The sequence below is a fragment of the Bombus fervidus genome, chromosome 6 (assembly GCF_041682495.2).
Source record: "Bombus fervidus isolate BK054 chromosome 6, iyBomFerv1, whole genome shotgun sequence".
In the NCBI taxonomy this organism is placed as follows: domain Eukaryota; kingdom Metazoa; phylum Arthropoda; class Insecta; order Hymenoptera; family Apidae; genus Bombus; species Bombus fervidus.
Window position 1 is genome coordinate 18,597,590 of NC_091522.1, and position 27,040 is coordinate 18,624,629.

General features: G+C 42.3%; 1 protein-coding gene across 2 annotated transcripts in view; it reads left to right on the forward strand.

Annotated features, from left to right (window-relative positions):
- Positions 1-27,040, forward strand: part of Nha1 (Na[+]/H[+] hydrogen antiporter 1) — a 99,380-nt gene that overhangs the window by 59,344 nt on the left and 12,996 nt on the right. For both annotated transcript variants that reach the window (XM_072005280.1, XM_072005279.1), the window contains exons 3-5: positions 4,010-4,274; positions 10,573-10,773; positions 26,848-27,012. In XM_072005280.1, coding sequence (XP_071861381.1) covers positions 4,010-4,274; positions 10,573-10,773; positions 26,848-27,012 — 631 coding nt within the window. The remainder of the gene's footprint in view (positions 1-4,009; positions 4,275-10,572; positions 10,774-26,847; positions 27,013-27,040) is intronic.

Here is a 27,040-nt window from a genome sequence, read left to right on the forward strand (position 1 = left end):
TTTTCCTCGGAGAGAAAGGGACAGATGGAGAAGAGGCAAGGCGGTAAAGCGCGAGAGAGAGGGCAAAGTTTTCATTAAGCTTTTGTCGAGCCGATGTATTCGATTAATTGCACCGGTGATAATAAAAAAATATAAATAACGTACCAAAGTATAAATTTTCTCAGAAGCTTTTCCTTTACGCGATCGAAATTTTTCTTTCGCAGCTTCTCTCCTGCGCCCGGTAACATCTGATCCGTATCGAAGAATGAAATTTTAGTTCGCTATGACGTTAAATTCAACGCGTTGTTTTATCGATCGTATTTGGTAATTCGCTTGGATTCTAAACGTATTACGGCGGTTATCCGTAGAAACAACGAGCTTCTTTACTTTTTCGCAATTACCGAAAGCACGTACAACTTTTGGAAAAATTAACGTCGATTGTTATTTAGATAGTCGAGTCGATATTCTACAAGTTGAATTTTATGCGCTTATAAAAAAAAAAAGAATTAATAATACGAAGAGCGTCCTAATACAATAGGATAACATGGTTAACGTTATATATAGTAAGAAATATGATCAGATCGTAACAAGGATACGAATAAAATGAAATTTTCAAACGACGGTACTCGAGTACGTAATTTCAAAGTCACACGATGCTATAGAGGGTTAATCGTAATCATCGTGTACGTAAAACATGGCTACAGGCTAAGGATCGGTAGTCGAGATTCAAACGCACGAATCAAATTGCATTCTGTCCGGGCATCTTGGCCGGACCTTGCACAACAAGAAGAATAGAAAGAATCGTGCCGTGCGTGTTCGAGTCGTTGAAACGTGGGTCTTGAAAAAGGGTACGCTTTCCCCAAGGAGTCGGAATTTTGAAATATTTAGATAGCCGCGTAGCTGAAAGCCGGCGATGGACGTTTTCGGAGCGGAGCTCGGTATTCGGAGTAAAATAATGGTGAAAAACACGATATATGTACATACGTGGTACATACGTAGCGAGGCAACAACCGTCTAACGAGCTTTTTGCTACGAGTAGAAACATCGAAACATCGAAGCGTTTGCTTCTCTTATTGACATACCATTCGTATGTACATCCTTGTTTCAGCGAGAAAATATCTTTTTACATAGAAGATACACACGGAGGAAATCTTTGCTCGCGATAGAAACAACGAGATGCGATACTTCCAAGTTCCAACTATTATCGGGCGTTCGACGCGTCTGCCAATCTACTAAGAATAATAAAATATTTAAGCACGGGTGTCAACCATTCTCTAGCAGTTCGCCCATGTAATATCGTCGTCTTCCAACCAGATCGTCTAATACCAAGTACGAAAAACCTATTCTTTTAGCGATAACGTACGATGAGTAGACGATTCAATTTCGCCCCTCCTTTATTCTATTCGAGGATTTTCTATATAATTTTAATCGATAGTAATTTCCTTACATAGTTGACCAACTAACTAACTCGACGCTCTACTTCTACTACCACACGAATTCGCTGCAACACGGTTCGAGAATTGGGGAACTGCCCGTACGAAGCAGCGTGCTAGACGCGTGTAAAACCTAACTTTGCGTCAATTTGCGAAATTTCTCGCTTCTTTGATCGCGTAAGGAAACAACAACGCGTTATTAAGTAGAGTTTTCACTCGTCGAACTGCGTCGTACGTAGCAAACTTCCGTTCGGACAACTTGCTATAAGTTCGTCGTGAGAACGATATTATTCTTCGAACAGCGTCCAGGCGAGTCGGGAAGCGGCAGGTTCCAAATTCCGCTCGAAATTTCCGCCCAACTTTTAAGGGAAAGCGAATGAAAGAAAAAGGAAAAATAGCCAGCAAGAACCTCGTTGAATTTCAATTCGATTCGATTCGATTCGATCGAACGTCACGATGAAGCGTTTTCTCCAAGCTTGAAAATACCGAGACCCGAGAATCGTTGAAAAAGGCTTCCTTCGCGCCGAAAGCTTGAATTGTCAGAATTGCGTCTCCTCTTCGATATCTTCGATAAGCAACGAAAATACAGCAGTGACTTGCAAAAGTATTCTCCTTTAAGTATAGCCTTTAAGACGGAATACAGTTTTTTAAATCTTCCAAAATTTTGTTAACGTATCAAACCACTCGAGTTCTTTTTCCTTTTCTCGCAAGTTACAAGCATCGATTTATTGGATGGCGTGCGGCAAACTTTTAAAAAACTGCAACTGCTCGGAATCGCGAAGAAAACGGCAAAGAAGAAAGGTTTTGTACGCGCTTAGGAACGCTTTTCTAATCGAGACTGTAATGAAAATTTAAATAATACGTTTCGCGGATTTACGTCGGTTATGTATTACGTCGGGTATATAGGTATATTTATATAAAGCTAAAAATTTCATCGAAACCGATCGAAGCAGAAACAAGCGACAGGCATCGAAACGCGTACGAATCTTTAGATTTTAGGGCGAAAGTAGCGGAAAAGGCCGCGATTAAGCATCGTTTCGAACCAACCATTCTCGTACCTCGTAGAAAAAATGTTTAAACGATTTCGATGAAATTTTCAGCATGTATACGACTGACGTGAATCCAGAAGAAAGTATTTTTTATATTTTCATAGCGCGTCCGTCTACCGGTAAACCAAACCTACTAACTCGTCGAAAAATCCAAGTCGTTCGGTCCAATTCTAAAGAAGTTGTTGCGTTTTAAAGAACGACGCGGTACTTTGACGAACAACTTTCTATAACGTAACGAAAATGTCTCCAACAAAAGTTTAGTCGCTCTAGAGTCCGATATAAATTCGTGTGATGAAATTTCGTTGCTCTTCGTTGCTCTTTGTTAGATTTTTAATAGCGCGCTAAACATCCCTGCGAATAATAACGACCAGTGCGTAAAGTTGTGTCATCGGTCTGAGACACGTTGTCGCAACGATCGTGTTGCATTACGTGTACACATCGTACGTAGAACTTTTGAATTGCGCGAAACAGCGTTACTCTTTTTCAAGAAGAAGAAGAAGAAGAAGAAGAATGTCTCGTAAAGAAGATCGGTTCAGGTTGGAAAAAACAAGTTTGTATCCTGTTTGATCTTAGTTATCGTACGATCAACATTTCTACAAACGTATCTACAAAGAGTCCGTTACGAAGGATAATTGTAACTCTATCGAAAGGAGAATATAACCACGTTAAAACGTCGTTCTCGTCGCTATGTAAATGAAAATGCACGAGGCCCGCCCAGGGAACGCAAGGTTGTTCGAATTTCGAAAAGCCGGAAAATGTACTCGACGAGAAGTCGAGTCTCGCGGATAGTTAAAGATGCCACCGACGTTAAAGACGCAAGTTTGGGAAACCGGTTCGCGGAGTCGGACCGTCCAAAACTTATCCTATTACGAGTTTCTTCGGCGAAAGAGGAACGGGGAAAAGGAAGCTGCGTTTCGATCTGGCGAACGAGTGCCTCTGCGAGACATCGGCAATCTCGAGAAAACGCGTCGAATTTTCCACCCGCTATGCAAACGGAGACGCAAACTCCGACGATAAGCTGCGCCCCTCCGCTTCCAGACAGATTCACCAGGGATACGTTCTCAAAGCTGAAACACGAGCGACCTGGCTGAAAAGCGCAACAGCTCCTCTAACTTGGTTGGTTCGCGAGCAAACGATTAGAAAGCGGTTAACAGGTTAAATAAGCGGAGGATACGCTTTTAAAGCGCGAAACCCGTTTAACTCGCATCATCGGTCCAGTTTTCTCAAAAGTTTCACGACATTCTTTTACTTAAAGTCTCCGCTCTGAATTTAGATCACGTTAACAACGAGCGGTCCTAATTATCTCGAACGTTTAAAAGTATTATTCGATAAGTTTGCTAATTCGAAACCGTACGAGCGAAAACGAGACTAAGTTTGAGGTCAGGTTGCTTTACTTCAGACGAGATCGAAGATCTGGTTGAATTTAATTAGTAAATTAATAAACCAGTTTATCGGAGACTTAAGGACATCGTCGAGACTCCTTTGGAAAAGAATTCGTCGTATTTCACGGTAAAGATCAGTCGCTGATCCTCGTGTTTTCTGTTACAGAAAGGTCGCTCTAGTTATCATCCTTACGAGAGCCGGCTTGGACTTGGATCCAAACGCCCTGAAGAGGTTGAAAGTTACGGTGCCGAAGCTCGGTCTAATTCCATGGGTGGTCGAAGCACTCGTCGTAGCTGTACTAACCAAATATCTTCTTCATTTGCCCTGGATATGGGGTCTCTTGCTTGGAAGCGTAGTAGCTGCTGTTTCGCCGGCCGTTGTAGTACCTTGTCTCTTCAGGTTACGTTCCAAAGGTTACGGAGTTGCCAAGGTGAGATTAAATCATTTTCTTTTTTTTTTTTTTTTTTTTAATATCTCTATCAGCAACCATACGAAAATTCTCGCTGCATTATCCATTTTAAAGAGCGACAAAAATCCGCGACGCTCTTTGCGTATTCTTCGAAGCAGTTTCGTTCGAACAAGAGCGAATAATTCCATGTCGCGGAGTTTCGCGCGTCGAATTAGCCGTGCCGCGATGCGTCGACCAGACATATGCGTTCACGGATAATGCCCGCCAAGTTGCATCCGTTAGTCGGTAGTAGCGCGATACGGTCGGAACACTCGTGCGTCGTAAACTTACCGAATGCACGTCGACGCTAATTAAATTTCTTTAGGACGCCGGTTCTGCATCACCGCTGCAATTTCGCGTTCCCTCGCGGTGCAATCGCGCACGACGGGACGCGGGAAAAATTCGCAAGCAGCTCGGTGATGGTGGAGCTCGGTCGAGCGAACCAGTCTTTTCGCCAACCGATGCTACCAACTCTACTTTGTTTCGAAGTAATCGAGAAAGTTTCTTTCGAAATACATTCCAAACGTAGGTAGCTAGCTTTCCCATACGATTCCGTGCCACTTACAGTGCCAGCGAAATTGCAGTTACAATTTCTTTGGTAGATTGAATTTTCTTGAATCGAGGAATAAAAACGCGTTTTATACGGTTAGCAGGACTTTGTAGTTGCATCCGTGCTATTCAAGAAATTATAAAACCACGTTAATTTCAATTTGTGCAAAATGTCGTTGAATATAAACGGCGAATGTAAGAGAGAACGAAGAAGAGACGTTTGATCTATACACGGTGTACTTCCGATTAACGCAAATTCTTTTTCCAGCTGTTTAAAATTATCATTTCTTCGTAATTTCATAATTACATTCTAGATATATATTAATTTTCTTTCGGTCTTTCACAATTATCTAAAGTTTAGGACGATCCGTAGCGCAGCCAACGTTCTAATAAAAAATTGTCTCCTGAGTAACAACATCGCGACAGTTTTTCTCGTATTCCGTACGTTTCAACCTGTTTAATCTCGGATATCGTTTACGATATTCTTGTAGCGGAAAGTGTTTGATAAATACATTTCGTTATCGTCTCTGGAGAGCCCTCGCGTGTAATTTATAGTTAAACGATCTTTGCAACAGCAAACGCGCGTATCTCTTCAACGCCAAGGCGAAAAGCGAGTCGAAGAATGCAGTCGGTTGCGTTCAAGCTACATCTATTTAGTATCGTGATCTGTTCGCGTCGTCGGATCGCTCGAACTTGGGGAATCGCGGAGAGTCGATTTTCCAGGAACAGAAACGTTACCTGGGAATCGAATACGCCTAGAACCGCCGATTACGATAAATTCGGGGAAAACCGGTATACCATCGAATTAGACGGGATCATAGATTAAACAGCACCGGCCTGTAATTGTACAGCGGTCGTTAGATCCCGTGAAATCTCCATGGTGAAGATCCTCTTCGACGCGGGATTGGAGGAGGACCAAACGCAGCAGAATAGAATAACGAATACGAAATTACACGTTATTCGCGTTACTTCCCTTCTCGTTTTCCGACCTCTTCGACCTCTTCGACCTTTTCGATCGAAACGTCAAAAATGATCGTTCTTCTTGTTTATTGTTCGCAAAGGACGATCAAACGATCAAAATCTGCGACAAAATTGTTACATATAAAGAATCATTTTATTAATAAAATCAATGTTATACAATTAAATAAAATAGGCGTAAATACGTGTTAAAATAGAAATTTATACGATACTTGTGATAGTTAATCTGCTCCTGTAATGCTTCTGATGCGGGATTAAGGACGTTATTAAATTAATTAGATTAAAAAGATCAACGATGCGCGGCGGTACTTTTGCGCAGATTGAAGCAGGATGGTCTCAAATTCGAAGGATCTCTATTTACCTCGTATCAGATAGGATTACAGGTTCAACAGCGTTCCGTAATTGCGGCAGATTAAACCAGCGGCTGGATTTAGTCGGATCTTTACCGATGGAATTTACCACGTGGGTTATGTTTTCCTATCAGTTGTACTTCTCTGACGATCGTTAATATCGAAGAAAAATATGCGATATAAAATAGTTTGGTTTCGCTAACGTAATTGAATCGATGAAAATTGAAAACTTAGTACCGTGATATAAAATCCTTATCGCACGATACGTAACGGACAAAATTACAAAAAACTAATTGCTTTTGTCAAACTTGGATTAACGATATTTCTATGCAAGTCCACTTACGCGCGTTATCTCGTAAACGAATCGAATCAAAGTGAAATTTATCGGTATTTAGCGGTATTCGTTTGAGTTATAAGCAATCCTGCAGGCTAGCCCAAATATCTTAAAACAAAGATATATAAAATACACATCGACGCGGAGACTAATTTTATATCCGATTATTTATTTCCGATTGGAAAAATCACGAGGCTGACGATTGAATTATAATAATTTCTTAGTAATTCTGTAACATTTTTCAAAGAATTTATACGAAAAAAGTTTCGACTAGCCGTAACTACGTACACGTGCTGGTTGCTCAGCCAGTTATTCGAGACATTACCAATACGTTTTATCGCGTTTCTGTCAGCTAAATTTCTTTGTTTCTCTTAATTTATACGGCAATACAAAACCGCCGAAGAAACGCGTCCGAATAATCACGAAAGACAATTTCTGTCGCGGATCGTGCAGCCTTGGAACGATGCTGCTACGAAGGTTGTCGAAAATATCGTTTGCGGACGACCGAGTGATCGATATTCAGACGATAGTCTTTATTCGCAGGGCGTATTCTCGCCTTCGGAACGGCCCGTCAGCGACAGTTCTTATCGACAAATCGACGTATTCGTCAAATCACGAAGGGGCGCGAGGCAATTTCCATGAATGGCTAATTCAGTACCGCAGGCGTCTGACCATAACGCCCCGTCGCTACTTGTCCCACGTTCCAACTTCGCTTTGACAAATTTCGCTTCAGATTGCTATATCATTGAAAATAATCGAGATGACCGTTGCCCGGACCATCCATCGTCCATTTCGCGTACGAAAGACTTCGTAGACGAAAGCAGACATTTCGAATATCAGCGATCTATGGTAAAGCTTTGATAGATAATTTACGATTAGAAAATTACGGGGAGAGCGCAAGACTTTTTCTATCGTATAGAGATATATATATATATATACACGAACTGTTTGAATTATAAGCGAAAGTAAATTATTAGATTTCGACAAAGATTAGAAAGAAAAGTATACATTTAACAAGAAATGTGAAATTAACGCAACGAATGAAACGATAAATTATTAAATTTTCGCTAAATGCGAATAGCGTATGCAGAACTAATTGAACGGTTTAACATTGCAAGGCGATTTGTTATGTCAAAATTTCATTTATAACGATGTAATATTTTGTGGAAGAGAAACAATTTCTTGCGTGTTTAGACATTATACGCTATTACCTGTAAAAATTACAATTTGAAAATTTACGCGATATAATATAGAGACATTTTCTAGAATCATAGATGCATCATTTACAAATATATAAGTCGTCGAATTATTTTTCCCCAAGATTGTACATATTACGAAGAAAAATTCAACGAAACGCCATCGCCATCACCGAACAGCAAACAAACAGAATCATTAAAGACAGCTCGAACGCGAAGTTTACAGTCCAGGGACAAAAGTTGGTACGTCCAGAAGATTTGACGCGTTGCAACGATACGGTCGGTGTTTAAAATGATAATGTGAAAAACATTAGCGAGAACGAACTGAACGGTGAAGAAGAGCGTGAACGATGAGAGAAAGAGAGAGTGTGTGTGAGTGAGTGAGAAAGAGAAGCAGATAGGAGAAACAGTGGGAGGACTTAAATAATTCAGTTTAGAAAATGGAGTGGAAGCTGTTTGAAGAGTGCAAAGGCCATTCCTGGCAATGTGATATTCATGAGTCGAAAAATCTAGACGAGACTTTTTGTTTATTCGTCGCTCTTGTGGTGGAAGCAGCCGCGCAAGTGAGAAGAAATTAAACGCTTTGCGAAGAATGTGCCGAGTAATTGGCATTAACCGCGAGATGAAAAAGGTTGCCGAGGAATCGAAAAGAGGAGGTCGAGACAAAGAAAAGAGAGGGAACCCTTTCTTCGTTCTCTCGTCCCTTTCCCGCGTGCTACGTACGCGTTCGTTGTACTTTTAAGTAATCGTGTTTCTGCGCGTAATTTCCGTATTCGACTCTGGAAATAAATTTCAAACGTTTTAATCGAAGATGTGGCGTAGATAGAGGTAATTTAGAATTGCGAGGACGAGGCGAGACGCATGTTGGATATTTCACGGTTGGCGTACGCGATTCTATAAATGCTATTTTAGTATCATTTAGAATATTAGAGGCCATTGAGTATTTATTTAAGTCGAAGGTTTATCGTAGATTGGGTTAGTTAAGAAGATAATACGACAGGCTCGAAAGGCTAGACTCGGGGCAAACTAATTGATTAAATTAATATTCTATTTCGCGCGTTATTCGTTGCATATTAAACAGATTTTCTAGATTTCTCGTTAACCGGTACTCAACCGGCACCGATAATTTTATACTTTACGCGATACTTTACGCCACTGACGGCGTATCGTATGTAAAATATAGAATATACGTTAAAACGAAGCACTCTAATTTAATCGAAATTATGGCGAACCGGTTGCGACACGCGAAGTCGCCGATCGTTTTAGCCGCGTTTCGTGCTATTTTTATTCACGGATTCGGAAATTCGCAATCATCAACGTCTTGAAATACGATTTCGAAGGACCATAGTTCCGGGCCTGGCCATTCGAAAATGACACCCCGTTTGCCATCCACGTTTACCAAACAGCTGAACAAATTTACCAAGTACCGACTAAAGTTAAAAAAACAGATAACTAATTTTCAAGTATAATTTATCACTTGCCCTGTTTTTCCACAAAGTGGATCTCCGCTGGATGGTCGATGGACCGCGATAGGGCTGCGAATCGGCCCTGATCACCGAGATACCATTCGATCGGCAATGCGCGAAAGCGATAAGCGTTTACATACACACCGTCGAACAAGGAAAAAAGCAACGCGACGAAAGATTTTTCGAATCTCTCCTACCAAACTTTCGAAACGATCGCGGAAAGGGAGAACGTACAACGAAACAAATCTTTGCAGAAATCGCTGACGAATCGAAATCCTTTTGTCGACGGAGCGACTCAACGTGATTTAAGAAGTCGCTAAAACGATCGTAAAACTTAAATCCCATACGAGATATGGCTTTTCGAAAGAATCGCGAGAGCGTCATCTCGTTAGATTCTTCTTCCTCCTCCTCCTCCTCCTTCTCCTCTTAATTCTCTTTCGTTTCATTTTCCCCGATTCCTCCGACTCCGTTTCCTTTCTATCTATCAAACGGCGGATTATTTTCATTGACCTCGAACGTTCCGGCTTAAAGTTCCTTAATGGTTTTCGAAGTTACCGCGATGGAATGCGATTGCAGCCGATAACGAGGTTTCGTTGGAAAATAAGGAAAGTTATGGCGGTAGGGGATGAAAAATACGGAAACCGTCGATTTCTGTCGGGATGCTGTTCGTCGTGCCATCAAACTCGGTAAGAAAATTTCTCCTCCAGGATGGCTAATAATCCTTTTATTCGTTATTTCGCTATCTCCTGGCGTGGATATAATTTAAATTTTACTTCTGTAATTTTTATATTTACGATTGGATATCTTTTACCGTGATATCGATAACACGACGCGCGATACTCGTCGCCGATTGGTGCGGCCGCGTCTACTCAAACGGGCAGAACAGAGCCGAAAAACAAGCGATAGGCGGGTGTTACTCTTGAACGATACATACATCGAGGAACATGTATGTATCGAAACGACGCATCCAGGAACGCCGCGTACAATCTTTTATATTTATTAGACGATAGTCGCTTAAATTCTCTTTCTCTCTCCCTCTCTTTCTCTCTCCCTCTCTCTCGCTCGTATACTCGTTCCAGCATATCACAGAGCAAAGGTACCGATTACCGCGGTAACAAGATTTAATCGCACTTTGTTTCGCTATTTCTCTTGATTTCTTATGAAACAACGATTCGCTGTTTTGCGCTTGAGAATTATTGTTAATGTCAAAACTGCGCTCATTATATATATTTCTTTCTCTTTTGCAACGTAAATCGTTAATTTTTATTAATCGTTGTTTCTGCGTTTCACCAAATCGCTAAAAGAAGCGTTTACAGATTTAAATTTAATCGTTGCTTGATTTATTTTTCGATCAATAGTCCATAATCACTGCATCGAGATACTTATTCGTTATTGGTTTCCCTTCAGGGCATTCCAACTTTGATCATCGCTGTGTCTGGAATCGATGACGCAGCATCAGTGGCGATCCATGGCATAATAAAGAGCATCATGTTCTCCCACGATGCGCTCTGGTATCAGATCCTCCAGGGTCCTATCGCCATTCTCGGAGGTCTTGGATTCGGAGTCCTATGGGGTTGGCTGGCTAAATATGTTCCGGAAAAGGGAGATGTAAGTACGCCAAATTTTACTCGCGTTTATTACATCGACGATACTACTCGATCCGATGATCAGTGGGATCATCTTTAACGTTTACCGTATCTTCGAGGTCGCTAATCGCGCTGTATATCGACTCTTCTCTGAATATACGTTCGCGACAAATATATCGTAACTTCGACACAGGTACTGCTACATTGCCGGTTTTATACGACACGTACAACGTATGCGTAAAAGTTTGATGATTGCGCGTAAGAGGAGCTCTGCGCCTTCGATTTTCATGAAATTTAAGTCGCAAACCCATCGTTCCGAATCATTTTTTTTTTCTACGCGTACAACCTCCACACGTTCGGCCATACTCTAGTTTTCTAGATTTTTGCAGGAAATTCGAGCACGTTGCACGACAGCGCGCGACCGCTCGTCTCCGCCGTATCTGCAAACGTATCACGGTGATCGGGAAAAGTTAGGGCGAACGATCCGTTATAATGGGTAATACACGGGTGAGAACAAAACAAACGCGAAACAGCGAGGTGGTAAATTAAAAGGATCGGCACGCAAGGCCAACCCAAGGCTAACCCAACCTAACCCCGACACCGAAACTGACCTTTACCGAAAACGCTTGATTTCGATTTCGCTAGATCGCTAGATCGCGACGCAGAGTGTACAACAATCTCGTTAGACACGGATTCTGTAAAGGCGCTATAAATTATCCAAGAGCCTTCGTCGCGCGTCCTCGCGACGATTCACGGATGCCGTAACGCTTGACCCGAACCTTGTGCAATAAAAGATGATGCTTTGGCACGCGGCCCTCGATTCCGCTGTTTAACGGCGACGCCGTGCTCGAAACAAGCCTCGCGAACGATCTCGATAGGATACGGCTGGCGATAGACCGTTGCAAACTGGTCGCGCGGAAACCGGATCAACGAGCCGAGTCGCTTTTCTTTCCAAACGAAAGCGGGTCTAGAGACACGGGACTCGGAGAAAATTGGGCCGATTCTTTATTTCCCGATTCTTTGATCTCGCGTGGTTTTGACAGTACCGAAAGTGGATAACGATGCGACGAATCTATACGAAGCTTACTCGTGTAACACGTACCGTCCGTCCATTGATTAGAAAGTTATCGATGACTGAGATCATCGTGTAACGGGAGTTTTGGCCGTGCTGTTAACGCGTTAAGGTTGAAAAACGATATTCCTACGTCGGTGTAATATTTCGCGCGACGTCGTGTTTCCAATATCATCGTTTCGCGATAATAATTGCTCGGTACGGTTCTTAAATTTACTTCTTTTTTTACTTACCGTCCGAATATTTTCGATATACGCGATTAATACCCTTTTAACACGAAAAAAAAAAAAAAAAAAAACAATACGCTGGAAAGGAACGAGCAATATCGTGGTAGGCGAGAAATGAACGACATTTTAAGAAACGATAACTTTTATTTCGAGCAAGTATCTTTAAGCCAACCTCCTGATTTATCCGGTAAAATAAGATCGCTTCTGTCCATCTTGTCGGACACGCCTTCTCTCTTTTATTATTTATTCTCTACGGTTGGATTTAGACGAGCGTACGAAACGACGTTACGACAAAGCAAACGTTCGACGATTCGAACGATTCCGGCTGGCCGACGACGGAAGAAACGGTAGGACCGATCGGTACGAAGACGACTCGCGCAACTCGACGTACTTGTTCGACGATTCCAAGGATTCTTCGGGCCTTGATACGTTCGAGCGAGTTTCAACGCTCGAAGCGTGACTGCCGGTGCGAAAATCGATTTCCATCGAACGCAACAAACGTTCGATCGGCACGCTCGTTAGGTATCGTATCGTCGTGACCATTCGCGCGGAATTCTCGTTGGCGCGGTACGATATCGGGAGATCGTCGGCCTTGCCGCGAAGCATTCTCGCGTTTACGCTCGTTAATGCCAGTTCTGGCTCGGTGGTGCCGTTTTTCATCGGATACGTGGCACATTCGCGGCCGTCGGCGATTCCCTGCAGACCAGCCGCGCTTATATCGCGAGATACCGGGCTGAGCCAGCGAGAAGGAGCCGACAGAATTTATTATTCGCCTCGCGTTCCGACGTAATATACGCTGGTTGTTCGCACGGACGCGCGTTATCCGTCTTGGCCCGCCACGGCGCGGCTGAATTATCAATTCCGTGGCGGAAGTAGGCACCGCGCGCTTATTACCTTTCCCCTACCGATAATTATTACCGTTTGCCGTTTGGCTAGTAATACCTTCCGCTCTGTTGGTCTGTTGGCCTGGTCTTCGGCGAGACTGTTAGATCTTCGAGGTGAAAGATCGAAGCAGACCATAATAATAATAATAACGGGCATCGTCTACAAGCTTGAGATATCAGCCATGTAATTTTGAAGAATTTAATTGAACTTTCAGTCCGAAGCCTAAACTATTCTATTTCTTCCACGGATTTCGACCGCTTTAGTCGTTCGTTCCACTTTTCTATCGTAAACACGCTTTTGATCATCTTTTATTCGCTTGCGAAGTAAATCTTCAGCTTAGATTAGTTTAACCCTCTTAGCAGACAGCCGACGATCGAAAATCGGCTGCGCGATTTTTATCGCGTATAAATGTCACGAAACGTGATGCGATATCGTTGCTAGGTCTGCTAGGTCTAGGTATTCAAAAATTATTGAACCAAGCGACCCGTTTCTCCTAGGAGTTGAACAAACGGTAACAAACTTTTCCGCGGGCACAAGTCAAAACGAGAAAGAACGAACCGGTGGAAAGAGAAGTAGACAAGGGACGGATCGATTTCCTACGAGTCGTTGAAATTTGCTTCCGGCTTCGGCAAAGTGGCTCGTTCGCCGCGAATTTGAGAGAGCCGAGGTGGAGATGATTTAAAAACGCGAGAGGAGAAACGTAAAAGCGGGCCGGTGGGTCGATCGACGAACAGGCGGCGTTTCACCGACGTTGCCCGTTCTTGTCCCTTTCGCGATCTTGCCGACGTTTCGCCCAGAAATACTCGTCCCGCGCGATCTCTATACGGCGAAAGAAGCTGCAGAAAGATTTTTCTCCTTTCTTCTTCCTATTTCCAACTTTTGCCAACAAGAACCGAGTCCTTTCGACGTATGATAACCGAAGAGCTGAATCGTCTCGAGAGGTTGATTCGTTTTGAAATTTCTGTACGGATATGGGAGGTTCGTTAAGGGTGGAAAGAGCGCGGTTCGGAGGCTCTTTTTTTATTACGTTTGGATACTTTGTCGCGCGAGGTGGACAGAGCTGGATTCTCGACCAGTTGCTTCCGATTCACGACCTGGTTTCTCGCGAACAACGCTCTCGTTTTCGATCGTACGATGTAGAAATTTGCTAAAATTTAACGATACCGAGAACAACTTCGTTAAGATATATATATATAGTAGCCTCGAGAACGTAGCTGGCTTTGGAATTCATGATGATTCGCTTGGAAATTCGTCTACTACGTCCGAATCGTCATAGTATTTGATCTCGGTTGAGTTTCAGTATATTTACCAAAGGAAAGAAGAAGGAACAATTTCACGGAATCTTCAATTATCTTTTCGTTGCTTCTTTATTTGAAAAACATAACGCTTCTTCTATATTCGCGAGTAAAACAAGTAAAATTTACACCGGGACCTACTCATATGTATAGAGGTTAATGTACAGTACGTGTGTACAGATATACGTACGTAGAACTAAGGGTATAAGACGAGATATTTTCGATGGTATTTCGATGCTTACGTGGAAAAATGTTTCAAGTAAAAGTTGACCGAGTAAAGTAGCTAACGATCCTTCGTTTTTTATATTTCAAAAAGAAGAAAGAACGTTGAATAAAAATTGGAGCAGAAAATCTAGTCGATCGTACAAACTAATTCAAATGTTAACGTTTAAAAAGAAATTAGTTTTATTTTATTAAAACGGAAAGGTACGTTGAACGTTTAAAAAGTAATAAGTAATCTTAAAAGAAATGTTAATTGTTTAAAAAAGTAATCAAGGCAAAGCAACGAATGGTCAAAAGGTGTCCAGTAACTCGTTCCGAGAACCCTTACCCTAGTCAAATAGCAGCGAATGGCAATTAACGTATCGTAAAGCCAAGTGGGTACAAGACACCGACAAGCGTACTCGAAGATTTATGGGTCAGTTTCTCAGGATTAGGAACCTGTGTAACATCCTCCGTGTAACCTACCTGGCATACCACCTACAACCATTTTGCGATCGTACATCAAATCTGCTTATTCGTCTCAACCTCAGTGAGACGATACGGCTTAAATCTGAAAAATCGGCTTATCGTTTTATCTCTTACGTATTTATTTTTATAATTAAGTTTATAATTAAACTAAACTATCGAGTACGCAAGACCAAGTAATTTGGCATTGGGATTGTCTTTATCCAAGGACCACCAATTTTCTTACGTATCGTTTCGTTTCTGTTAACCGCTAACTGTTAACGGCTAACGGATTACCGTTTTCTTCTTCTCTTGCCTCTGCAACGGTACGAGTTCACGGACTATAATTCAGAGCTTGGAACATCGGTTAAAATTCAGAGACTGGTGGATCTTTTAAAACGGATAATAATCGGCTAATAATTGCATTTTTAACTACAAGGCGAAAGCTCGTTTCTACTTTTACAAGTCGAAACGGTTTCACATATTTGTACTCGCGATAACGTTTTAAACGCATATTCGCCCTATACTCCATTTATTTTATCGATTAGAGACAAACATAGAGAAAGATCATCCTTTCAGCTATTAGAAAAAGAAATGTCATACAGCGTAAATGCTAGAAACGTCTTACGGTTTTTATAATTATACGTAATTATTTTACAATTATAGTAGCGATTCGTAGCGAACGAATTTGTCGATAATAATTAATTACGCTCGTTAATCGCAAATAGACACGCTTTAATTCGAAACTGCTGTCAGACATATTTGAAATTGCCACTAATTAAACACTGCCAATTACTGTGTCGCAAATTCGTGACATTCGACTTGATAACGTTGTTGCAAACAGCTGACAGGGTCAGCTTGAAAATAATTAGAGCCCGTTGCAACGAAAATTTGCCGAACGTTCGATGAACGTCGATACTCTACGATATTTGATCCAACCAAAAGAAAGAAAAACCGTTTCGATAGACGATCATTCGGACACGACGCTAGCCACCAAAAGTTGTTGGAATCGATGAAATGGAAAAAGCGGTTACGCGTATACGTACGTACGTATATAGAAAAAAGTTGATGGGAATGACAACGTATTTCAAGGCCATCGAGGAGGTAGTCGAAGGTTACGCGTATTAGGAATTACAAATAAATCGACTTTCTCTCGTAGTTTCAAGCGTCGTAACTACTTGGTATTGCAAATTACGATCGAACAAATCGTTCGACGGTGATGTTGAAAAATAGCAAACCGCTGGTCCCCTTGTCTGGTACGATAAAAGTTCCGTGGCAAAAACCGTTTTAACGAAATCAAAGTGCAACGAGATAGAATTGGCTCGATCGCGCAGAACGTAAATTTATAATGACAAAATAGTATCGTAATTCTCACGAGGGTGGAAGCACGCGATACGAGAATTCGCGACAAACGATAAATACGGACGAAGATTCGAACGGATCGAGTGCTGCTATAAATTTCATCTCGGCAAGGCAGGGCAAATAGTCTGGTAAGAAGAAATGCGATTTCCAACGGTGTTTCGAGGCAAAGCCAAAGAGAAAGCGGAAAAATGGAAAATGCGAGAAACGGACCGATAGGTCGATCGGCAGAGCCGCACGATCGTCTCTGGTGTCTCTGTTCGAGTACGTTTCTGCACAGGGAATAGTAGTGGACATCGTTATCGTTATCGATATCGATATCGATACAATTGCCTATGGACACGGTTGGAGCTACCTCACAGATATATCAGATACGATACAGTGCGGTACTCGTACAGACAGCCTCTTCAACCTTAATTTAGCTTAAATTAACAAATAAAAAGATTCGACTTAAAAATTTAAGATATACAAATATAAAAATCTTCTAACGTCGTAATTTTATAGGATATGTGTCAAACGATACGAATTGCAAACTCCTTCCAAGAACAAACAGCTGCTGCTTAAAATTCACCAAAATTAAATCGTAGAATAGCGTACGAATAGCGTAACAGGAAGAAAGAAAGGCGCTTTCATTCGCCATAGAATTACAATAAATTGAAATTCTTTCAATGCCGCAAACCCGAACAATCGTAACAAAACTCTAGTTGGCGGGTATGCTCGCCGCAGCGTGAAATGGATCGTACGTACGTCCAAGGGATTGGAAGAGGACGAGCTCGCCATCTCGCCGCGTGACAAGAATCTCAAGCAGCGGGTGTACATCTTTCGGTGGCGCGTAGGAAGGTGTCGAGAGGCTGGATCTCGCGGAAACGACATTGACGCGGATCGCCGGTCTATCGCGCGACGCTCGTAAGAACTCGAGCAACGATCGTACGACTCGAAAACGAGCCTGTTTGCTACCGCGTCGAATTTTATTCAACGTCGTAGCGATGAATAACGATTCGATAGGTAGTTTAGTACGTACATACTATGTACATAGGCGTGTACAGATACTACGTATGTTAACGTAGATAGAAAGAAAGAAAGAAAAACGTGAAGGCGACAGGTAACGAAAAGTAACGAAGAAATTAATTCGAGAAACGATCGACTTGAAAAAATTGCACAGGATGTTGGAAAATGATTTGTCAGGAGCGTGCCTGGATCGGTAAACACACATCGGTGATTTCTCCGACAGCAGGTCGACGGTATAATCGTTTCGTTTGATCTAGTTGCGATGAACAATGTCTCGATGTTTCGTTGGAAATGCGTTGATTTGCGTAACGGTAACGCGCCAACTTTCGCGTCGTTGGATATCGTTGGATATCGGTTCGAGTTAGGGCAGATTTTGTCGCTCTTACGATCGAAACGAGCGTCGAAATTAGGCTTGCCTCCCACTTCTCCGAGTACAAAGGCTAGAACTGCTTATACAACTCGCAGTTTCAGGGATTAGACGTAGCTGTAGTATTTATCGATAGCGAGGAAATAATGAATCGATACTTTGGCCTGCCATCTCCTACACGTGTGTAGGACAAAGTTGTCGATATTTAAACATCGTCGAAATCGGGAACGCGTCAAGATCGAAGGAAACGAGCGAAAGGCGTCGCTTAAGGTGGTTAACCCGACGAGAAACGCGTAGCTTTAACGAAAATCGACACGGTGACGAGGATATTTATCAGGCAAAATATCGTGGCTGCATTTTAAAGTAACATCCGTCGTTGAATTTGGCGTCGATAACGCGATTTGTGACAAAGTTTATGAAAACCCGCGTCACCGCCATCTGTCACCGACGAGATTCGATACGAGGCTACGGGATTGGAATCTGTCGTAGCGAATTCCAGCTCCGACGACACCTTGAGAAGAAATTAAAAGACCGATACGACGGCGAGACGAATGAAATTTTAACGCGACAGACGCGGCGATTATTTCGATTAGCCATCGCGGATAGAAACTGGTTGTTCGTTGTTTAACGCGATCGTGACTAACAAGAATCTCGATTTGAATTTTTCAGCGGAAATAGGGCAAACTTTTTCGTCTGAAAAGTACAAAATTGTTTATCCATCCTCTATTTATCGAATATGTCGGATAGATGAATCATACGCGTCTTGCCAACTTGAATATTTTAAATGGGGAATTATATTACAACCTTGAAATATGTTTTTCCCATACACGTAACCGCCCCGTTCGACTTTCGTTTCCGAGATATTCGCGAAAAGCTCCGATTATGTTACAGTTACGCTTGGTTCTGGCATATGGATGACCGCATTTTTATATAGTCCAGACTTAAGCCCTAGTTACTACTTAAATTCATACCGATACCGGTCGTCTTTCGCGTATAAATAAAAAATCAATAAATTAACGGATCATAGGTTGGTCGGGTTATCCGGCCACCTCGCGGATATTATACGACCATTATTAACCCACGCACCACTTGATTCTCGTTTCACGCGATTTTGTAAGCGTATCGTAAATTCGATTACTACCATTCGATTACTCGATTATTATTACGCGTACACGTTACACACACTGCCAAACATATCTTTCTGTATAACTCGAAAACTCGACAACTTGCCGGGTCGCCACGTCGAATTCTTCCTTGCACTGCGTCAGGATCCACGCACGCTGCTAAACGCACATTTCTTAAAAGAGCTGCCGTTTATTGCCATTGTTACCAACTAACGTTAATTGCCACGCACCAATGTACCAACGTACCAATGTATCGATATGATCGATATGATCGAATAAAAAGAGAAATTGTTCGTCGAAACTTTGCTCATCGAAATTTCAGTTCCCTCGGCGAAAGATCGTGTCTCGGGAGAACACCGATCGATCGCTTGCTCTTCGCGAAGAAAACAATGTTTCCACAATGTCCGATTCGCGATGCTCTCGCTCGGCTTTCATCCGGCCTTAACCACGAGCGAAGCTGAATCCGCTGGTAGAAAGCACGTAGAAAAGTACGTAGAAAACAAGCTCGTAGAAAAAGCACGCTGTTTCTGGCTATTTCTTTCGCGATCGTATCTCGTCTTTGCACGTGAGTCACGTTGCTTTACGTCCGTTTAACCTGGATCTGGATGACTGGATCCCTCTTCCAACACGACCGATTGTCTCCGGCGGACTGAACGAACGTCCCAACTACCGTTAGATCTGTAAGCCTGCTTTCGATCGTTACCCCGCCTGGCTCTCTCCCCTATCTATCTTGGCAGATTTTTCGCACACTTTTTTCCTTCCTAGAATACCACTCGTTTAACGACCGGAAAAACGAACGCGAATAATCACCGTCCGCAGACCTACCAGTCGAATTCTCCCTATCGAGCATGAAACGATACAAAATTGGATACGCGTATGGATGATCCAACGACCGTTTGCCTTTCATCGTGCTGCGCGAACGCAATAATGCACTTTCTCAACTATTTTTACGATTATATAGTAACGAAGAAACCGAGTTACGTTTGATCGCATCTTCGAAGAAACTTTGTCAGTCGCGCGAACTAATCGAAAAATATGCCACGAGTTTAAGACCCTCTGGAACTTTTAATCGCCATTCCAACTAAAATTACGAACCGAGTAAAAGTAAACGATCGAAGACCCAATTTTAAGTAGGACTTGGCAAAAGTTCGTTTCTCCATGTTGACGAAGGATCCGCTAGCTGTCGCTGGACAAAGGTGGCTGGATAAATCCTTTCTTTTGCTCGAATAATTGGAAAACAGGTTCGTTTATCTATGTTTCGTTCTCTTCTCTTCTCTTCTCTTCTCCTCTCTTCTCTTCTCTTCTCTGTTCCTTCCATTGATTTTCATTGTACAAGGTTTTTACAATCGTGAAATAGTTTTAATTTCTTTTCTTGCCACATGTTTATAATAGAAGACAAAAGCTATCTACCGAACCTATACATTTTCCAGGGTTTACAATTATCCTTTCCTATTGGCGTAACAACCGTTTTAAATAGTATGTGGTAAAAGTAACGATGCGATTAACAAAAATGGGAAGAAAAAAAGCAATAATTAAGAAAAGTATTGTACGTCTTCTCGTGTCGATCGAAAACTGCTCGCACATATACACGTGACATGGCGAATTCTCGTATTACACGATCGATTTTTACGAACAGTCATTAGACATCGCTTCGTTAAGGATGCGTACCGCTACGTACGATATAATTAATCGTTCCAGATTTACGTATTCCTGTCCTGCTAGCTAGACGAATCGATCTGTTTGTACGACGAGGACAACTTACCTACTGTACGGTTGCGTGTACATATTATGCCATCTAAAATGTCCATGAACGCACAGCGTCGCCATTAGAGCGGAAGTAATTTCTGCTCCATTTTTCAAATCTCAATTTCAATCGCATCGTTGCTACTCGCAAGAATGGGATGCAGTTTACGTAGGCGGACGGTTACGCGATTCATACTTAATACGCACGGAGAACATAGTTTAGATCCCTAAGAGGCTACTCGCCGCAAAGTCCTCGGTCGCGACGATCCGGTAGAACGTGCTTAAACCTAAGCAAACTTTGATCCTTGACTAAATTTGTACGTATTCCACGGTCGAATGACTCCGAGGTTTGGCCAAACGTTCACCGTGATAAGTAATTATATTTGCCCCTGCTGCGACCAATGCGCCGTGATTTACGTTTCAGCGGTGAATAAAACGTCTCCCCTCGTCGTTTATTCTCCAACTAACTGTCTGCTCGTATTCAACGCTTATTTCTACTTCTGGTCATTTTCGGATTAATCCGCTAATTACGAATAGTAACTAATCGACTAGAGATAGAGAAAAAGAAAGAGAAAAAGAAAAGCGTTAGTGGGTAGCTTCTAAAGTTCACGAGACAATCACATCCTACATTCTACGAATTGGCATCTGTCGGCAAAATTAATCGCTGCTACGTGAAAATTTCACGTGCCGTTTATATCGAATCTCAATTGTTTTCTAGAATCGGTGTTACATCGACTCGGTGTGCCCCAAGTTGCATTTCTTATCGAAACGCGCCAAGTGGGCGCAAAAAGCATCTTCCAACACCGACTTGGAGAATATCTCGTTGACGTTCCAGAGGAGGTATACCATCGTTCACGCCTCTCGCGACAAATCGTATTAACGTTTATCACGGTGAGAATCGCTGGGTCTTTCAAACGAATCGTATCGCGTTCAGATCGGAGCGAGACCGTTCGATCCATCTATGACGCTCGTTCGATGATATTCACTACTTGCTACCTACTGAAACCATTTGGATCGGCTGTAAGAAGAATTAATAACGCTAGCGCACGAAACGATCAACGTACCAAATATCGAATTCTACGCAGAGTTTAAACAAGAATACGACAATCCAGACATCCGTCGAATAAATGATTATTCGATTAGTAGCGACTAACGAACTGCATGGTATAAATAGGACGTGCGCACAAAAAGAAGAAAACAGCGGAGTGCGCAAGAGACGCGAAACCATACTGTAACCGTACTGACCATTGCGTAGTTAAGGTTAAAGGCTACCTTTAATTCTTCCCTCGGAAAGAAAAATAATCAAGGCGAGAGAAATTTCGCTCGATACGCGAACGTTGGTCGCGCGACGAATCATTCGTGCGACGAGAAGTCGGGTTAGACGCGACAGACGCGAACAAACGCGTGCAACGAACCTTTCCCCGTCCACGAATACGATCATACGCAACAAGATATCTGGCCGAGGGTTGCGCTCCGGAACAATATTCAATTTGCACGCGTGACGCGTACGCGCCGCTGTCCGCGAGATATCGATTGCAAAAGGTTCGAAATTGAATCGAAGCCGGTGGGTTAGCCAGCGACGCTGCCAACGGCGTTTTATCGATTCGCGCGAATTAAACGTTTGTGTACGGATTCGGTCGGAAAGCCGGCCGGCGCTTGCTCGCCGCATCGCCACCTGCATCGCCTCCCGTGCTCTTCCGCCACCCGTGCGATCAACCTCTTTCTTCCTGCAATTCGCTTCGAATCGCGTACTTGACCGATTCTAGACTCGAAAAAACGGCTCTCCGGTGGCCAATCGCGAAAGGGACTGACGGTAGACGATGGAAAACGCCGCGAGAGAAAAGAAGCGGAGCTTCGTAAGGACGCGTTCTCGATAGTCGCGAATCACGATCGAATAATAATCGCATCGAAGAAATTTCTCTGGATAGCTTCGTTGTCTCGAGATTTCGAGGTAAGCGCTCTTGCGTGCAAGAAGGACTGTGGTCTCTCGCAATCGCGAACGAACGTGGTTCCTCTTCTTGTTCTTTTCCTTTTCTTTTTCTTTTCCTTTTTCTTTCTTTTTTTTTCCCCCCTTTTACCGTTTCACGTATCGTCTAAACTGTTTGATTTACGATCGCTTGGTCGTATCGACGCGCTGTTGGCTATACGAGGCACTGAGAGCAACTCGAAGAATCGCCGCAAGTTCTGTTTGTTCGTTTTTCGGCTGCTTATATACTATGGAAAATGGACTTTCGTGGTAGAGGAAGATCAAACGTTTATCGCTACGAGAACGGTAGTTTGCGGGTGTCACCTCCCAACGGATAAGATACCTGCAGCGGCTAAGACTCGTTGCTTAGATTTCAGAGAAACGTTTTAAAACAAAATGACGGCACCATTTGCGTTCGAAAGAATTGGAAAAGTACGGGCGAAAACTGTATATAATATACTCCATCCGTAACACGACGTGCATACGTAATTCACAATGAGCAACCTAGTTGTATAGAAAAACGGTTATTCGATTATTCGAACAGCAGAGGCGTGCGAGACATTCCCGTCGCGTTTCGCGACATTTCGCACCGTTGTTGGCGTTGGCGAAAAATATATTCGCCAGTCGACTGGTTCGCGCAAAAAGTTTTTTTCGCCTTCTCGACCGAAACTCTATCGAATAGCCGTGTCGTGTTTTGGTTCGGATAATCAAGGTTTTATCGTATGGATAAAAAAATGTAATTCCACTCTGTCGAATAATTGTTCGATTTTGGCGAACAAGCTTTAACCGTACTTAAACGTATTTTCAAAGACGTTCGTTACATTTGTTCGAGGATACATTCGCGTTTTAAACCTTTCTTCTCTTTGTTTGGCGTTCCTATCTGTTCTCGGTTTCTCGTCCGTACACCTTCGTAGAGTTTCGAAAGCTCTTGATAGATTCGGCCGAGGAGAAACAAAGCGGCACGACGTTGGTTCGCTTTTCTGTCCGTTCGGCGTCTCGGAACGCGGCAGTACGGAAACGAAATATCGTTCCGAAGAAACGATCCCCGTTTATCGTTTACCTACGTACCACGAAACACGCAAGAATTAGAATATTTTGTCACAATAGCGTCGAATATCGAACGAGTACGAAATCCTTGTCCCATATTTCTCTAGAAAAATAACCTTTTACGTCCCGTCGATATAAATATCAATCTTTAATCCCTCTCTCGGAGAACCAATAAATTCTTTCGGTACTCGCGAAACGAGGTTGGTTCAACGAAAATAAAAAAACAGAGACAGAGAGAAGAATCGTATGCATAGAAAATAGCAGCGAGAAAAATCGTGACGATAGTCGGTAGATATTGGAATCGAATCCTTTTGACTACGTTTCTTGTCGGAGATCGATCGCGAATGGGGAAAACGGAAGAAAAGGGAAGAAAAAGAGAGAGAGAGAAAGAGGGAAAAAAGAAAAAGAAAAGAAGACGACGTCGCATCGTATCGTGAAACTCATTCGCACGGTGGCAAGCAACGGTAGTAGGACCCTTGGTTCCATCGAATACCAGATACCGAGCTTCCCCGCGGATGCTGGATGCTTCTAAAAATTTCAGATTACTTTCGAGCGTTTAAAAGTTCGCCTCGTTCCCTATATATTCTTAAATTTCATCGCTCCAAATGGGAAGCGAGTTTCGCGCAATTTCTGCGAATTTATTTCGGACCAAGTACGACTACGATTTTACGATTCAAGATTTTTAAACTTAATACAATTTGATATAATTAGAAAAAGTCAGTAGGATAAACTTTAACTTTAACAGGCAAAATTGAAATCGTAATAAATTATAATACGAAATCAACTTGAACGATTTAAAGCGAAAGACTTTACCAAATACTTGTTAAACGCCGAGCACTACGTCGTATTTGAAACATCGTAGAATACGTTATTCACGTCGTACAGCGTATAATTGAAAATAATTGAGACCGACAAAGAGAATCTAACGATATTTTACAGCCGTGTAAAAAGTCGATAAAGACGTCGGTACGTAGCATGAATCGTTCGAGTTTGTCAAATGAAAAAAATAAAAAATATCTGTATAAATGGATATTTTAAAACCGTATATATCCGTATACGTCCATATGTTCGACGATAAAACTTCACGTTTCGTAACGTTCCTTAGGTAGAAATAAAAAAAAAAAAGAAAAAAACGATGCTACAGAAGTATAAGTACGCTTTATCATCGCGCCATCAAAATACTCTTTTCGGCGCTCTTTTCAAAATTACGTATCATCGCGCGTCTACTCTCCCTATATTTCCACGATATTTCATCTTTTCTAACCGTAGCTTTAGAACGTGTAGCTTCCACGAGGTAAATTAAAAGTGGCCATAATGAAATTTGTTGGAACGAACATTTCGACACAGAGATATTGCCGAGAAAAGACTCGCGACGCCTCTGCCTGTTTCGCGCGTACACCTCCCCTAACGCGCGACAAAAATAATATTCGTCGTTCGAAACTCGGACGAAAATTGAGCACCGGTAAACTTAATTTCGCTGTCTACGTGGAAAAAGAAACGACCTTGGTGAAAGTTTACAACGACGAGAACAGTAGGGAGACAAATCCGCGGCGTTATTGAATTAAATTCCAAACGAAAGTGGATCTTCGATCCGCTCGACGGTTCGTGGGGAGAAAAAAAAAAACGAATAAAACGAATAAAGGTGGCGACGACGAGGGGCGGGGGGTTAGCGTCTTATTCCCTGCTGCTTCGCAAACTGTGGCTTACCCTTAACGACTCGCTCGTTAAAAACGGACGGATTTACCGTTCCGCCAACGAAATTGCCCGGAGATGAAGCGGCAGTGTAGCTGGAAAGAATTCAGCGGAGAAAAGAAGCGTGGGTAAGAAGCAGAGTGGAGCACTTTCGAGGAGGTCAAGGTGAATAATCCAATCGTCGACACGAACGGATTCGCGACTCGATCTGTTTTGTAGACGAGATTAATCGGCTTCTGGTTCCGGTAAAACTAATTTTATACATTCTGTACAAGTTAGTTACGTAGAAGTAATTAACTCGAAAGTTCGTTTATTCGATGAAAATTTACATGATAAATTTCTTACAAGTGCCTACGAATCTGTGAATAATCTTACCGGAGCAAAGTAATTCCCGAACAAAAGGCAAAAATCTATCAGTCGAGTAAAAAGTACTTACAACATAGAGTACACGGTACATACGGTTCGATTTATTCCAATACTTTCTGTACATTTTTTTCGGCATCTACGTATCGACGTTTCAACGACCTTACCTTGTACCTTTGATCGACGAGACTAATCCACGCGAATAAACTGCTAGTTTCTACTAGCTAAAATAAAATTGTAATTTCAAATTTTACGCAAATGTATGCGTAATACAGGTTAAAAAAAATAGCGGTATAGGATGATAAAGTTTGTTAAGTTGCGTAAAATATTCATTCTATCGGCTTTCTTTAACTTTACTTAGAACAGAGATATTCGTTAAACATTAAATTATTGCCAAGCATTTGTCGCAATGCTTCTGGCCAGCCAATCTTTCGCTTTACCATACTTTTCCAAAAATGTTTTTCGGTTTAAGGTAAGTATCAATAAAATTCTGCTGCAATTTCACAACGATTCTAGCCACATAACGAAATCAAATTTTGACCAAAATTTGTAAATATAAGCACCGCTGTTATTTTTTAATCAATGGCAAATAAATAAACGGACGATCGAGCGAAATATTGGCGACGTTAAGCATCGAGGAGGCGAAAAATCGTGAAAGGCTTTTCGAAGAAACCGTTTAAAGCGTATCGCGTTTTCAAGGAAACAGGTGCATCGTAAAGGTGGAAGGATCTTTAACGGGATTGGAGGATCGAAAGTATGAAAATTGGAACAAAGGATAAAAATTGCTTTCTAGTTAGACAAAAAAAAAAAAAAAAAAAAAAACTGTTCTACAGTCCTTTTTCTCCAAATACGGTAACCGACGGCCGCTCGAACCTCTCCTCTTCTTCTCGAGAAGAAGACCATCGAAGACCTTCCGATAGTAGACACTCTCTAGATTTTGCCCAGGCATTTTCTGGTACTCGTTCTAACGAAAGCTTGGTTCGTCGTCGATCGACGGATAGTCGAACGTGCGGTTGCGAGCATCGAATTGGCTATCGACCTATCAAACGCGTCGCATGTTCGACGATTTTTTTTTTTTTTTCTTCGGTTATCGTTAGCTCGAATTATTATAAAAACCGAAAATTCCCTTGTTTTTCTCGCGGAATCAAGTTGAAAAAGCGGAAGCGAATATTCGCGATTTGACGCAACGGTAGTACGGTAACTTTAGAAATGAATTCCGATTAAGTTAGACGACTATCTTCGAAGGCCGTCCTAATCGATCTGCTCGTTCGGGATGTTTCAGCCTTTCATGGTGCCTATGAGAGTACTGATGTTATTAGGAGGTGGGTTACTGGCAGTATTCGGAAGCGAGGCGATCGAGCTAGGGGGTGCCGGACCTTTAGCGGTAGTCGCAGCGGCCTTCGTCAGTTGCTACTTTTGGCAGACACAAGGCTGGGAAGTTGACGACGTAAGTACATTTACATATTTACAAGGAA